We start from the raw sequence: 14,316 nt of genomic DNA on the forward strand, positions 1-14,316 counted from the left end.
CATCTAAGATCTTGATATATTGTGCTAGGAAGTCTCTCCTCCCAAATCTCAGTCACGTATGACAGGCTTCAAGTAAACATTCAATGGCCCCTTTTCCCACAGAGTATAAATCTTTTGAGTCTCCATCCAAGCCTTGCTCTCCTCCGCCAGAACCAGGTCAAAGCTCCAAAGCAATCTCGCTAGCATGATCCGCATCTCTACGTACGCGAGGCTATCATGCCATATTAGCAGGTAGACAAAGTTGAGGAAACTCTGGAGGCACTCACTTTCGTCCCAAGCAATTTCGAGGTCCAATGTGGAACGGCTGTAACGCCTCTCTGCGATCAGAAGCATACTCCGGATCACCTAGGAACCTCTCCGGGTGGAAGAGTAATGGGTTCTTGAAGTTGGCCTCGTTATGGTACATGGCCCACTGATGGACAGCAACAGTCGTCTACGAAGGTGAGGGATCTCGCATTAGCTGGGATACTCCGACAAGAGAACGGAACGAACCCCCGGCCCCCTCGGCAGAGGACAGCATATAACGAAAAACTCACCTTCTCTGGAAGAAACTCCCCGCGGATCATAGCTCCGCCTTCGGGCACCGTCCTGGGAAGACCAGTCGGCACAGGCGGATACAACCGCAGCGCTTCATCCAGGCACGCGAGCATGTACGTCAGTTTATTCACAGACTTGAGATCGACGTCCGACTCCTTGTCAAACGTCGTTCTGACTTCGTTCACCAGCTTCTGCATCTTTTCAGGGTTCTTCAAGAGGAGATACGTCACCCCAGAAAGCAGCGTCGCCGTAGTCTCGGAGCCCGCAATGATAATGATGCTCGCGTTGCCCTCGAGCTGTTGCAACGAAAGGTCCTGCGTCCATGTTATCATCTGATACAAAATATGATGGGAAAGGAACTAGACTCACCCACTCCTCCCTCTTCTTCAACAGCCCCTCCATCAAGTCCGCCCTCGGCCCTTCCTTCTCCGCTAACGCAATCCTCCTCTTCAACTTATCCATCGTCATAGCCTGATGCTCGAGCCGTCTGTTCCTCATTGCCTTGGTCGACATCACCGCCGTGATGAACCGGCTCAGTACCGAAAAGTGGTTCGCCGTCTGCAGTGCGACGCCCAGCCGGATCATTTGGAAGATCGTCCTCACCCAGGGATGTAGGTCCCCTCCCTCCAAACACCCAAACGGTTCCCCAAAGGCCAGGTCTCCGATGATGTCAAAGGTGCAGTAGTTGTACCAGAGCGTCAGGTTCACCGGCTCCCCGAGATCTGCCGTTCCCTTTTCACCAAGGTCCATCGCGGAAGAATCCCCGTCGCCCTCTTCATCTCGGTACGCCTTCTGAGCCGGAACATCTGCTAACTCTCGCAGCTTAGCGATAAAGATGTCAACATACTTCATGATCACGGGCTGCTGATCCCTCAAACTCCGATCGCTGAACCCGTGACTCAAAGTCCTCCTTAGCATAGCGTGTTCCGGGCCAGGTGCCGTGATGATATCCCTCGGCAGGTCCGCAATCGGCCTGTAAAACGTCTCCGACTTCTCAAACTCGAGCGGCGCCTGGCCGCCGCTTGCAACGCTCCCGGCACGGTGACCCATAATCTCCTTCCACGCTGCGGGGTCCGCGTACGCCAGCTCGTCCGGGGCGATACGCACCACGTCGCCATACTTTCTGTGGAGGTCAAGCATGTCGAAAGAGAGGGTGCCGCACCAGAGTCGGTAGCAGAATGTTGCGCGGGTTGCGCGCATGAGGATTGGGCCGGGAAAGCGGCGGAGGGGGTGGAAGAAGAGGTTATAGATGATGTACGAGACGATGTAAAGTATGGTCTGTCCAGCGTCAGGAAAAGGAACTTGGAGAAAGCTCTTATTCTCGATAGAGTTACAAGGCTTTTCAATGAAAGAGCACAATACTTACGAAGGCGAAGCCAAGGCACGAAGCCTGGATCATGATGTTGATGATGGCCATGCTCCTAAAGCGGCACTTCGAATCAAGTCGGTTCAGGGCGGAAGATAGACACTTAAATTGAGAGCAGAGCAAATGATCCGGATACTTACGAGACAACATCAGATATTAAAGCTTCCGGACGAGCAAAACTTCATGTAGACTTTCTCATTCGCAGCGCACCACCCATCCATGAACCCAACCAGCTCAGCCTGGATAAGTTCGTCATGCCGAGTACGAATCCCTGAACCGAAGCCATCGTGCAACGTTTCAATGGCCGAGAATATCTTGGCCATAGCTTGAGGAATTATCGTGGTCCTGAAGAGCAAATCAGACGAAAAAAGGGGGCACGAACCTTCCCGCAATCAACGTCGTGAGGGGTTCGGCAAGCGACCGCACCACTGGGGCCGGGGAGAGCTGTCTATTCCTGCCGGTTTGTTTCAGACGGTAATCCCGGGTTGACTTTGCCATCGGCTTGTCTCTCCAGTCCGAGATACGAGGGCTGGCGAATCGGTTGCCGTGCCGAACGAATGCGAACACGCAGAGAATCATGTCGTTGACGATGGCCGTTCAGATGCCAAGTACCCTCTCCGCGTCGCCAGCTTCTAGAGCCCAGTCACTTTGCAGTTACGGCGGAAATCATATAAGCGCAACTCACAATCATGGTGGAAGATGAAGGTTAAAGGACTATGGGATAGACCTGAGTGGGCCAAAGCCGTTGTGGCGAGGCAGATCACGCAACCTGGAAGGCTCTATGGTCTGCCTTTCCCTCAAATACGTTTGTAATGGGGTACACATATCCCAATAATTCAGCAGATTTTATCTTCGGACAGGCAATCAAGAGAAGCTATGTGACCTGCTCCAAGACCGGCGTACTTTTTGAAAGTCTTTCCAAAGGCTCTGGGTTCGATTCGCATATTTTCCCCCTCTTCATGTTTCTCCCACCTATCAGCAAAAGCAAACCTCCTACGTCCTTGAGCCCCTAGCTCCTTTAATTCTTCTCCATCACATGAACTCATTTAAGTAAGCGGTTTGTTCTTGAATATATGGATGCTCCTTATCTCCCTGATTCTCTTCACCTCGAGCCTTATTGAACCCAAGGTGTCGTTTTAACGAGACCGATGTGCTACGTGGAACGTCTTTAGAGTCTCTCTCAAGCACTCTGATCTGATGTAATTTCCCATCTCAAGATCACGATTGCAATTCACAGCCTATTTTGGAACATGCAGAACCTTTCGCCTATGGCAGTCTGGGGAAATTAACGACATGGCTGGTGGACGGCACAAAAGCGTGCAAGTGATCGAGAATGCAATCATCAAAACTCCATGAAGAAAAGCGCAACAAGTACGATATCCTCTAGCTAAGTCACAAGCATAAAGCAACTTATGGCTAGGTCGGTAATCCTCAAGCGAACTCTGGCGCAATTCATCGCCTGCTCATTCTCACAATGAGCAACTTCCCTCCATGAGCTAGAACATAATACAATGAGGAGACAACATGTCAAAGCGACCGACCGCAAGTGACGACGGTCCAAACGTTAATCGATGGCTTCTTGCTTGATGTTGACGATCGTGGGGCTGGTGAAGACCGGTTTTGCTGGCAAAGCTGGAAGAGACTTCTGAACAATGTTGCAGTTTGCCCCTGTTGCAAAGCGGCTGCCATCTCCTTGAACCAGTGTCGTTTTGGTATGATCTCGCTTGACTTGATCCCGCTTAGCTTGCTTCTTCATCTTCCTCGAAAAAGCTGCCGGGTTTGGGGCATTTGGTAAAAGATTGATGCCCAACCTCTGCATCTTGGCCCTGACCGCGTTGTAGCCCTGACCTATGGAAATGCTTTGCGTCCCTGGGAACAGACCAGATGGTCTTCCGTATTCATACTCGGTACTTGGATCCCGAAGTAAGGCGACATTGGTCGAGTCTCGCGGCGACAAAGGTGCGGAGTAGTCATAAGTTCGCCAGTCTGGGTAACCTGGGATCAGCCCGTGGCCAATCATCCGGGCGAACTCCTTCGTATGAGGTAGCTGTATTCTGGGGCAGCCTTGTGCGGCCCAAACAGCTATCCAGCAAGTGTTCGCTAGAATGGGGGCCCTGTTCTGTCGACGCTGAACGAGATATAAGAATTGCAGGGCTCTCTTGGCCTTCTTCTTCGTCTCAAGCAGTTTGCTACAACTGGAAAAGATGTGGTCGCGTACATTGCATATTGGGCAAGCGGCTATGAAACCGTCAACATCCACCGGTCCGATACAGTCCTTAGCCTCGTGGCCTCCTCTGCAACAATTTGCGCACATCAAGCGTGGGGAGCTTGGATCAGAAATACCATCGTGCTGGATTGCTGGGCTCTTGTCTGCCTGCTGAGTGTACAAGCTTGGTACTTGAAGCATTCCTTGTTCTGCAGTGGCAGTCGTTTGGCCAGAGATAACACGCAAGGTCGAGTCGTCCACGCCGCATCTCAATTTCTTCTCCTCCTGTTCGGCTTTTCGAAATCCTGGAGCATCATGGCGATCTATGAAGCTCGTCTTGACGGTATGACTGGTGCCGGAAGTACTGTTCTGGATGGAGTGTGGAAGCTCTTTTGTGGGCAAGCTGGATGGCCTTGCAGGAGCGAATGTCATCGAGGCCCAGGCAGAGCTAGCCCTTTGAAGGCCACCGCCGTATGATAGATGGGATTCGAGTAGGCGGCATCCATAAACGTAGTTGGTTGCGACACTGGGAGGCTGCGTTTGCCCGAAACCACCAGAAATGGTGAGGTCAGCAACAGTGACCAAATTGCCAGCAATGGTGCCGATCGAGCAGCACGTGGGGAGTCGTCCATCGACAACACATACGATGTCATCGTATACTGTGTCAATAGAGATGTTGCCTTCAAACCAACCTTCAAAAGGAAGCCCGAGTCCTTTGACGAGATTACCAAAAATACGGTTGCTTTCCCAGTAACTGCATAGCGAAGCGTCGATGAGATAGACGTTTCCCATGACAAACTCTACGGTGAGACTCGAGGTTGATCGGTCGGCCTTCTTTGCATCGAAGTCATACACAACGAAGATGTTCGCTGCAGCGTTGGTAATCTTTAAGTTCCCATTGTGTGCGAAGGTGTCGCCGGCAGCTGGAGTCGGGAGATTGACGGGCGGAGGCATGATTTGACAGCTTCTAGGCAACGACGTAGCAGTAGACTCTGAATCTTGTCAGCAAGTGAAGAATCAGAGATGAAGAGGTTGGATGACGTACCTAGGAGGATACCAGACGTTGGATTAGAAGTCGGGATGATTGGAATTTGGGTGACTTGATGTCAGATGCGAAGATTTCGTGCAGCGCTCGAACAGTTCGGTCGAGGAGGAGGGAGAAGGGAAAGAAATCAGTCGACTGGTTTGGAAGGCTTGGTGAATTGTGGAAAGGGTAAGAAGGGCCCTGAACCATGTGCTACCTCCTTCGTTATCCCAACATCGTGCCTTCCGCCCCTGACCGACACAGAAGCACCGGAGGCACACAGGCGCTGGGTTGCTTCTGTCTCTGGCATTGCTCTCGGTAAGGCGCGCAAATGAATGCATTTGACTGCGTTCACAATCAAGGACCTCATGAGGCTATTGCTCATTTTCGAATGCATTGCAAAGCCCGAACGATACATCATTTAATTGAGGAGAGGGGAGACCTACATGTCCCAAATCTGGCCCTGGTGTTTTGAGTGAGGATCGAAACCCAACCGATTCGATGGCAGTTCTGTGATCTTTGCCAGGCATTCGTATTTCCCAGTCTGGCGTTACCTCCCGTAATCATCAGCAAAAATGTTGTAGTCGAGAAGCAAAGAGGCTCGATAGAGTAAAGCTTTTCACAGCCAGCCGAACCATGCCCGCTCTAAGTTTGCCGGGAAACCCAAGACGGAGGAGGAATCAGCCTACTATGGGATCAAGACTTGTATAGCCCCAGCTACTAGAATGTCAGAGACACAGAATCGAAGACGCAGGAATTGAAGCGACCGGCACAAGGCATTGAGCATCTGATTCCTCGAAGCCTATTCGTTTCAAAAATACCCATCAAAATTTGGATCATCAATACAGTACTCTCTGGCCCGTCGTCCCGGGCTATGATACACAAATGAACAAAGACGACGGACCTTCTTTTTATGTAACCCAAAGAACTCTCCAGCATCCTCCAGTCAAATACCTAAAACAATGCAAACCCGCTGAATGCTGATGGGATCCCTTCTTTTCGAATGCCGCCCCACGTTCCGATAATTGTACACGCTTAAGAGGCGGAGCACACCGCAGCCCTTCTACCCCTTATATGCAAGATAGGCCCAAAACAAGACAACCATCCACACAACCCTCCATGTCGAGGCACCGATCTCGCGAGCGACACGCCCGATTGTCGTCCTCGACCGCTGAGACGCCGCTTTCCACGTCAAACGCGGCATGCCAGTTCCATACTCATCTGCAAAAATTTCGATCCGCGGCGCCCGGTGTGGCGCTCCCCATTGCTTCTTCAACTTGGTTCTTGGCGGCGGCGCTGGAGTAGCCCCGTTGGAGCGGATGGATCCGCTCCTAGTCCGGGATGACTGGCCGGTAAGGAATCGAGATCCGGAAGAGGCTGATGTCGAGTGCATGCTGTAAGTGCCATCATCTTCGACCTTGTCCTTGATGGTCGGCAATATGGCGCCCTGCGGCTGTTCGTCATGCAAAGCAAAGGGTGTCAAGTTCAGGACCGGCACGAGGAACGATCTTATGCTAATCGCAACGATGGTGACAAAGGCAAGCCCGGCATACTTCGCGTATGTCGCCAGCTGGTTCGGAAGCAGGCAAAGGTGTGTTTGCAACGTCTTTTTGGGTGCGCCAGGAAGGGGTTTGCCGTTGGCGTCAATCGGGTTGTACAAACTGACCATGAGGAAGCCAGGTGTAGGCACTCCCATGGCCATACTCATACTCTTAACGGTGATTTCGCGAACGTTGTCCTTTTCTGCCGAGTGGACAACTTCGCAGTAGTCGTGGTCATCGCCGGAGAACACTCCAACGATGTTGCCAACGCTCTTCACGAGCTTGACAGACTCGTCCTCGTTCAGCACGTTTTGGTATTGGTAACCGCCCGAGACAGAAATAGCATTTCGGTGGTCCATCATAGGCGCTTGCTCCCCCTTTGGAGGTTTCGTAGGAGGCCAGTGCTCTCGCAGCGGTCCGCAAGGCGTGCCCGGGTCTCGGTATAGAGGAACGTGGGTGAGAAGAATCGTAGGAAAATCGGGTCCTTCTTCTCCCGGCGCAATCGTCGGCACCTTGGCGTCTGCTGTTTCCAGCTCCTCCACGATATGATCTAGGGGCTCAACTTCCACTTCGCCCCTCCAGAAGCGCAACTCTCGCTCCACGGCCTTTCTCTTGGTAAACTTGACGTCCTTCAGGAATACGTCCGCAGGTGTATGTATCGCCTTCAAATCGACCTCGGCTTGCTTTGACGAAACGGCGCTCAGCGACAAGCTATCGACGGAGACGATGGAGTGGTTGCCAATGACATCGACACGATTCACGTCCCCAAAGTACGTGTTGAAGCGATCTCTCACAGAGCCCTTCACCTGGTCTCCAAAGCCAAGATCGTGGTTCCCTGGCAAGCTCGCCACCAACTTGCGGCCCCTTTGCCAGTCGCCGGCCCTGGAGCCGCCTAGCCCCCAGCTTCCAAAAAAGATGTCGCCAAAGCGCTCATATTCCTTCAACCAGTATTTCTGGCCATAATTATCGTTCCATCCCTTAACGTGATCTTTCTCGTTCTTCGGTCGTCGGTTGACAGCCCATTGAGGGTCCTTGAAGTCGCTGTGCGCAGTCTTCCACTCTCGCCCACCGTCGAAGAGGTCGCCCAGAAAGAAGAGGGAGTCAGGTCGTAGCTGCGATTGGAGCTGCCTGTAGCCTCTGCGGATGTAGTTGTCGGTGATGAGGACCGTCAGGTCTTCCAAGGGCCACGGACGGCCGGGGTAGGATTTCGGATCGGTGATTTGGGGGTCAGCAACGAAGACGAGGTGGTGTGGGCTCGATCCGGCCGGCTATCAAAGAATCAGCATCGTCGGTTCACAGCAACAGCGCGCAGCAATTGACCTACCCAGTTCTCCCAGTTGCTCCATTTGCATTCTGCGACTCGGGTCTTGAAGACCCAGCCCTCGCCCCAAAGGAGCACGATGCCCCAGAGGCACACCAGCAGGTGCGGGAAGCTCAGGAGGCGGCGCGCAGTGAGGTTCTGTCTCAACCGCCTGCCAGCCTGCCACATGATGCCGGTCGCCAATCGTCGGCCGCGGGTTTGCCAAAAGGCCCAAAGTGTTCTCAGTAGTCGTTGTAGGGCCGCGAGCAACGGTCTCAAACGGGCGCGGAAGCTGTCGTCATTGTAGTAATGTTGGAACGGGAGAGATGCAGACGCGGATGCAGGCTTCTTGGACCCCTTGTAGGCGTAGCCATTGCCGTTGCTGTAAGGCGGAGCCATGCTGCTGGTGCTTGGCTAGCCCGGGCTGCTGCCATTCCCCTGCAGCCCCGTGTCTGTATCCCTTACCTGATTTCCCACTTCCCCTGGGGCCCCCTCTGGAATGGATCAGTGCCGCAATCCCGACCAAACGTGCAAAGGTGGGCGAGCTTGCGTATGCCAGTGTCTGGTATGTGGGCGTGTGAGTGGCTCTTCGGGAGCTCGCGCGCGATCGTCGTCGGTAGCTTCGTTTGGAGATGGATTAATAGGTTATAATAGAGCCTCGCCTATGTATTCGTACGGAAATACACCGTTAGAGACGAGATGGTATTGCAGAACCCTTCAAAAAAAAAAAAAAAAAAAAAAAAAAAAAAAAAAAAAAAAAAAAAAAAAAAAAAAAGAAAAAAAAAAAAAAAAAAAAACAAAGAAAAAAAAAAAAAAAAAAAAAAAAAAAAAAAAAAAAAAAAAAAAAAAAAAAAAAAAAGAACCCGAATTAAGATGGTTAGAAAGAAAGCCGATGGTTTACCAGTGCACACAAGCTATTAGACGCCTGCAACGAAATGCCACGAAACGAAATAGTGATGTCTTGTCGCAACTGGGAAAAGGAGAAAGTCGACGCGTGGCGACAATCGAATCAATTCACGAATCGCGACGGGATTCATACAGGATGGCCCCGGCAATCCCCCCAGAAAGGAAGAAAAGCACCCCGCTAGACTGCTATTCGTAGAAGCCCCGAAGACTTTGATGCACTGGAAGCGTCGCTGAACACAGCCCCACTTTGACAGCTTGAGGAAGCCCCACCCCCTTTTCCATAGGTACATAGGTACTCCATACTGCGTGCTGGCCAGCTTAACGTCCTTTGTCTTGTCCCGACTTAGTCAGCCGAGGAAACTTGCCCACACGAACAAAGCCTGGGCGGGCCGCTTCTTGGAGGGGCACGAGGGGTTCCCTGCCGTAGGAAAGAAACATCAGTCCGAGACGGAAAGCTTCTCGAACAGAGGATTCCTTGAGGGTGCCTTTCCCTCTGCACTTCCATTGACACCAAGCTTCGACGACGGATCGCATTGCCGCAGCGCCCCGGAATGCAGTGCCGACAACCTTGAAAATTGAGACATCTCGAGTGAGACCGTCAAGCAGGTTCTCAACACCACCAGTTCTGAAGGCTTCACATCAGTCCAGTCATCTCCCATCAACTAATCCTCGTCTAATCGTACAAGGATTCTGCTACTGTTCGGCAATATGAGGAAGTCGACGTTGCCCTTCAAGATAGTTCCAGTCTTCGATCAGGAAGTGCAGCCAGACGTGTAAACGAAGCCATCACCACCACCCATCACGCACTTGCACCAGTCTCACCCCCTACACCCATCCATACAGCTCCCGATGGCGGATAATCAAGCCCAAAGCACACCAAAGCCACATACCGTGTCCCGACCATAACTTAGCCGGACCGAGACATCACCCGTCTCTCCCTTGCAAGTCTCCGAACCCTCCACCTTTCTTCCACGCCCCCGGAGACAAGCGAGGAGGGGGTGGGCACCTACTACAATACCATCCCCCATGACCACCTAGAACGTCAACGGCTTATTCATCCGGTTATCGAAGCGTTACCTACTGTTACGACGCCATCACCGGCTACATAGTGACCCGCTCCCAAAGTCATCCTGCCCTCCAAGTCAGGTTCCTGAACACGACCTTACCATCAAGAAGAGATCCATGGTTACGACGCATCACACGCAACCACATGCAATCATTGATATACACCGCCAGTTCGTAATAAAGGGAGACGAATGGGTGTGACAGCAAAAAGACACCCCCAACTTCTCTGGCACTAACCTCTTTCCCTAACGCTCAAGGTCCTGATGACTTCTCGGTCGACAGGCTCGTATCTTTCCACCAATGCTCCAGCTCAAAGACGATGGAGTTCTTTATGTGTGGTGTCGACATACACGTGGTAGTATCTAGGACGGTCTCCAGAGCTGGAAAGGCGGCAGTCACGCGTGGGCATGACACAGAAGGGTGTACCTGATGACGACTTCTGCGAGCGATATGGTATGGCATCACGCATACGTGGGGGGAAGAACGAGATTAGTAGAGCACGCGAGGCGGGTGAAACCAAGGTTCTCCCATTTCCCCGCCTGGCGATGCAAGATAAGGTGAGGCAGAGGCTCGGAGAGTCCGCGCCCACGAAGCCATTCTAGGAAATATGGAAGAAGCCTCCCGAGATTCTGGACTCCACCGTCTAACAATAGCCCATATTTAACGGTGCCATGAGAGTGGTGTACCGTCCATTGGGAAATGTCCTCCAGCCGACTGGTTTGGCGACAACCTCCCTGGCGTCTCTTTGACAGAACAGCCGAGGTCACGGGTAGACAGAAGTACGGCCTTATATTGCACCCAAGGCTCAGCAGCCACTTTCCGCGCAGCTGGCGAAAGCTTACAGTCAAGTCTCGTGCTAGCTCTCCCGAAGCTATCTCAATGTCTACAAGCCGTTCTTTGTGTCAACCAGCTTTTAGCCTCTCTTACTTGAGGTGGGCGAGCCAGTAATGTGAAGATATATTCGTTGAGAATAGGTCTTATCCGTATGCTTCGATGGACTGGCATGGCTCCTATCTACATAAATTTCTCCAGCCGATCACGAAGAAACATTGAGATCAAGCAGATAGACAGGAAAAGAATGGATGATATGGTGTAATGAGTATCAAATAGCACCAGGAAGCACAGACTAAAAGACCCAGTTGAATGAGTCCTTGACTTCGAACTGAACGGAGTGTCTTGAAAACCGGGTTAGTCTGTTTTCATCATGCTTAATCTTGGACGACTCACTTGATATCAGCAGATGATGCGCCGATAAGGATCTTGAAGGTGCCCTCCTCGGCGACCCAGCCCGGGACCGAGGTGTCATAATAGCCCACGGCATACTTGTCGAGGTGAATGGTGAGGTGCTTCGTTTCCCCAGCTTCTAGGAACACCTTCTCAAAGGCGACAAGCTCTTTCTCCGGGCGGGGTAGCCTGGACTTGTCATCCCGCACATAGATCTGCACAGCCTCCGAACCAGGTACCGAGCCAACATTGCTAATTGCAAAAATGACCTCGATTGTGCCCCGAGATGTGAGGGTCTTTGTGCTGATTGATGGACGGCCGTACTCGAAAGTGGTATAGGAAAGACCGTGACCAAAGGGGAACAGCGGCTCGATTCTTGCTCGCTCGTAGTGGCGGTACCCAATGTATATGCCTTCGCCGTAGTTGACCTTTAGGTTCTCGCCAGGCCAATTATTGTAAGCCGGGGTGTCCTGAATGCGCTTAGGGAAGGTTGACTCCCACGATTGTCAGCACATATGCATATATTAGGAGCAAACGACTTACCGGAAGCTTTCCACTCGGGGATTTAATGCCGAACAAGACGTCGGCCAAGGCATTGCCGGCCTCTTGTCCCTGGTACCATCCCTGAATAATGGCCGGAACCTGGTCGACCCAAGGCATAGTCACAGGTGTACCGGACTGGTTGACAACAACAGTACGAGGGTTCGCTTTGACCACTGCTTCGATGAGCCGATCCTGACTACCGTCGGAAGGTAGATCCATAGTCTGCCTGTCGTAGCCCTCGGACTCCCACTCTGCATCCAAACCAACAATGACAACTGCTACGTCAGCCCCCTTAGCCGCATCCACAGCCTCCTGGAGGAAATCAACTTGGTCTTCTTCCTTGAAACCAATACGGCACCCTCCATACTTGTGCGTTATGCCAAACTGTTTCTGCTTCGCCACCGGGCGAAGCTCGTTGGTCATCTCGACTTTCAGCTCCACAGGCTTACCAGCCTCCATGTCGACGTCAACGAGATAGTCCACAGACCCATCAAACATGGCTTCCCCTTCCTCGGTCCAGTCCCAGAGATCCAGAGCAAGCTTTCCGTCCACATACAACTTGCCAGGACCAACGCTCATGAAGCTGACTGTATGCTTTCCAGTACTTTTTGGCGTAAGGTAAGTCGTCGCGACTGCTGACCACTCGGGACCAATCTCTGCTAGGGGTGCGGAATCCCATAGAAACAAATCCGTATTCACTCGTCGCTGCACAACAACCACTTCGCCTTTAAACTTGTCCCCAGAGTACCAATCGATGTTGACGCCGGGCTTGCCTGACTTTTCGGTACAGTACGGCGACGCTACTGGGAGCCATTTGTAAATGTGGCAGCCTTGAGCGAAAGTAACCTCTTGCTCAGAAGTTGCGCGGATGCTGTCCAGTGGAAGTGTTCTGTAGTAAGGATTCAAGCTTGCACTTCCTCCTCCACCGGCAATAGCTCGGTTTGCGTTTGGCCCTATAACGGCAACTTTGGTTGTCTTGCGGTTCAAGGGAAGGACTGCGCCATCGTTCTTGAGAAGCGTCAGGCCCTCAGCCCCAGCAGTGCGGATCAGACAGCGCGTCGACTCGCGATTGTCTTCTCTCTCTGGCAGTTCTTCTGACATGTCATCGCCTTTAAGTCGCTCGACAAGCGTGAGGACGTTCTCCGCGGCGCGGTTGATGTCTTCTAGGGTCACTTTACCCTCATTCAAGGCCTCAATCACCTTGTCAAAACGCCAGTTTGGGGAGTAGGGGAACTCGACATCGCACCCTGCGATAATGGACTCTGCGGTCGAGTTTGTGCCGCCCCAGTCAGACACGACGGTTCTTAAAGAAAGTCAGCAAGCAGGAAGCATAAGGAAGGGAATGATCGAGTTTCTCTTACCCATCGTAACCCCACTCGCCTCTAAGAATATCCCTCAGTACGAGGTTGTGCATGTCTGCATGTACGCCGTTGACGAGATTGTATGAGGACATAAGAGCCCATGGATTCGCCTCTCGTACAGCAATCTCAAATGGTCGTAGATAAATCTCGCGCAAGGGACGTTCTTGGATTATAGAATCTATCGTCAGTCTGTGCGTCTCTTGCTCATTGCCAACGAAGTCTGTTAGATGTTAGAAAGATTGATTTCCTTAGGAATCCAATGCACAAACGCTTGATGGTTGCGGCTACGCCCTTATCCTGCAAGCCACGAACATACTGGGCAGCCAATTTGCCAGTCAGAAGAGGGTCCTCCGAGAAAGACTCGAAATTACGCCCGCCCAAGGGATGCCGATGCATACAGACTGTCGGTGCCAGTAGAATGTTCGCAGATCTTGCTTTCGCCTCATCGGCAAGGTGTTGGCCAACCTCGTAAAGTAGGTCCTTGTTCCAGGTTGCCGCTAGGGAGACTCCGCAGGGGAAAAGAGCAGCCTACCAGAATTAGCTACTCAGTTGAGGACATGGTTGACAAGTGCGACAAACCTTGGTCCCGCCGACAAAGATACCACCACGGGCACCGTTTGGCCCATCTGATGTCTTCACTGACGGTATGCTCTTGGATGGAATAGCCTTTGTCCTCCAGAAATCTGCGGCGGTAAGCAGCGAGACCTATGTACTGTTAGTGGAAGCACTCTGTTCCAAGGATGACTGTTTTGGCCATACCTTCTCTTCCAGGGTCAGCTGATCTAACTTCTTTCTTGCTGCAACTCTTGTGTCTCTCAAAAGTTGCTGGATCTTCTGTGGGGGAGTGTATGGCGGAGAAAACACCGTGTTCGGCGTCGAGTTGCTCGTCTCGGTTTCGGGCGAAGAGATGGGTGCCTCAACATCGCGCCCCGCTTGACTGTCTGTCACGGTGCTCATCTTGGTGAACGTCCCCAGCGCAATAGCTATGTGATTCTTTCTTGCCGGAGTCACTCTCTAGCAGAGGCTAGTCTTTGAAGGGTATGGTAGAACAGGCGGCCGTGGGATAGAGCATACGCCAAAAAGAAAATGGTGATGGACGTATGTAAGACTTATATGAGACCCGAAGTGCAGGCGAACCTCAAGCACGAAAGCTCACATGAGCCCGACATTTATCCGTCTTAATGAAAGATGGTCAATGAAGATGAGGCAATATGGGTCTAGTTGCAGAAGGAAGTAGAGAAAC

The 14,316-nt window shown here is 52.1% G+C and overlaps 4 protein-coding genes across 4 annotated transcripts; all 4 read right to left on the reverse strand.

Annotated features, from left to right (window-relative positions):
• Nucleotides 1-48: 48 nt before the first annotated feature.
• Nucleotides 49-1,954, reverse strand: CCOS01_06929 (cytochrome P450; the record flags this gene model as incomplete). Its single annotated transcript, XM_060455097.1, has 5 exons — nt 49-211; nt 267-433; nt 537-851; nt 907-1,815; nt 1,904-1,954. The coding sequence occupies 5 exons, from the start codon at nt 1,952-1,954 to the stop codon at nt 49-51; spliced, it is 1,605 nt and encodes a 534-aa protein (XP_060314797.1).
• Nucleotides 1,955-3,467: 1,513 nt separating this feature from the next.
• On the reverse strand, nt 3,468-5,063 carry CCOS01_06930 (uncharacterized protein; the record flags this gene model as incomplete). Its single annotated transcript, XM_060455098.1, has 1 exon — nt 3,468-5,063. One exon carries the CDS (start codon nt 5,061-5,063, stop codon nt 3,468-3,470), a length of 1,596 nt encoding a protein of 531 aa, XP_060314798.1.
• A 1,133-nt stretch (nt 5,064-6,196) lies between these two features.
• On the reverse strand, nt 6,197-8,373 carry CCOS01_06931 (calcineurin-like phosphoesterase; the record flags this gene model as incomplete). The annotated part of the gene is made up of 2 exons (XM_060455099.1): nt 6,197-7,942; nt 7,999-8,373. 2 exons carry the CDS (start codon nt 8,371-8,373, stop codon nt 6,197-6,199), a joined length of 2,121 nt encoding a protein of 706 aa, XP_060314799.1.
• A 2,698-nt stretch (nt 8,374-11,071) lies between these two features.
• Nucleotides 11,072-14,030, reverse strand: CCOS01_06932 (glycosyl hydrolase family 3 N terminal domain-containing protein; the record flags this gene model as incomplete). Its single annotated transcript, XM_060455100.1, has 7 exons — nt 11,072-11,120; nt 11,173-11,663; nt 11,713-13,015; nt 13,074-13,293; nt 13,343-13,601; nt 13,653-13,778; nt 13,833-14,030. 7 exons carry the CDS (start codon nt 14,028-14,030, stop codon nt 11,072-11,074), a joined length of 2,646 nt encoding a protein of 881 aa, XP_060314800.1.
• Nucleotides 14,031-14,316: the final 286 nt, after the last annotated feature.

The sequence above is a fragment of the Colletotrichum costaricense genome, assembly GCF_030867565.1.
Source record: "Colletotrichum costaricense strain IMI 309622 chromosome Unknown Scaffold_6.1, whole genome shotgun sequence".
Lineage (NCBI taxonomy): Eukaryota > Fungi > Ascomycota > Sordariomycetes > Glomerellales > Glomerellaceae > Colletotrichum > Colletotrichum costaricense.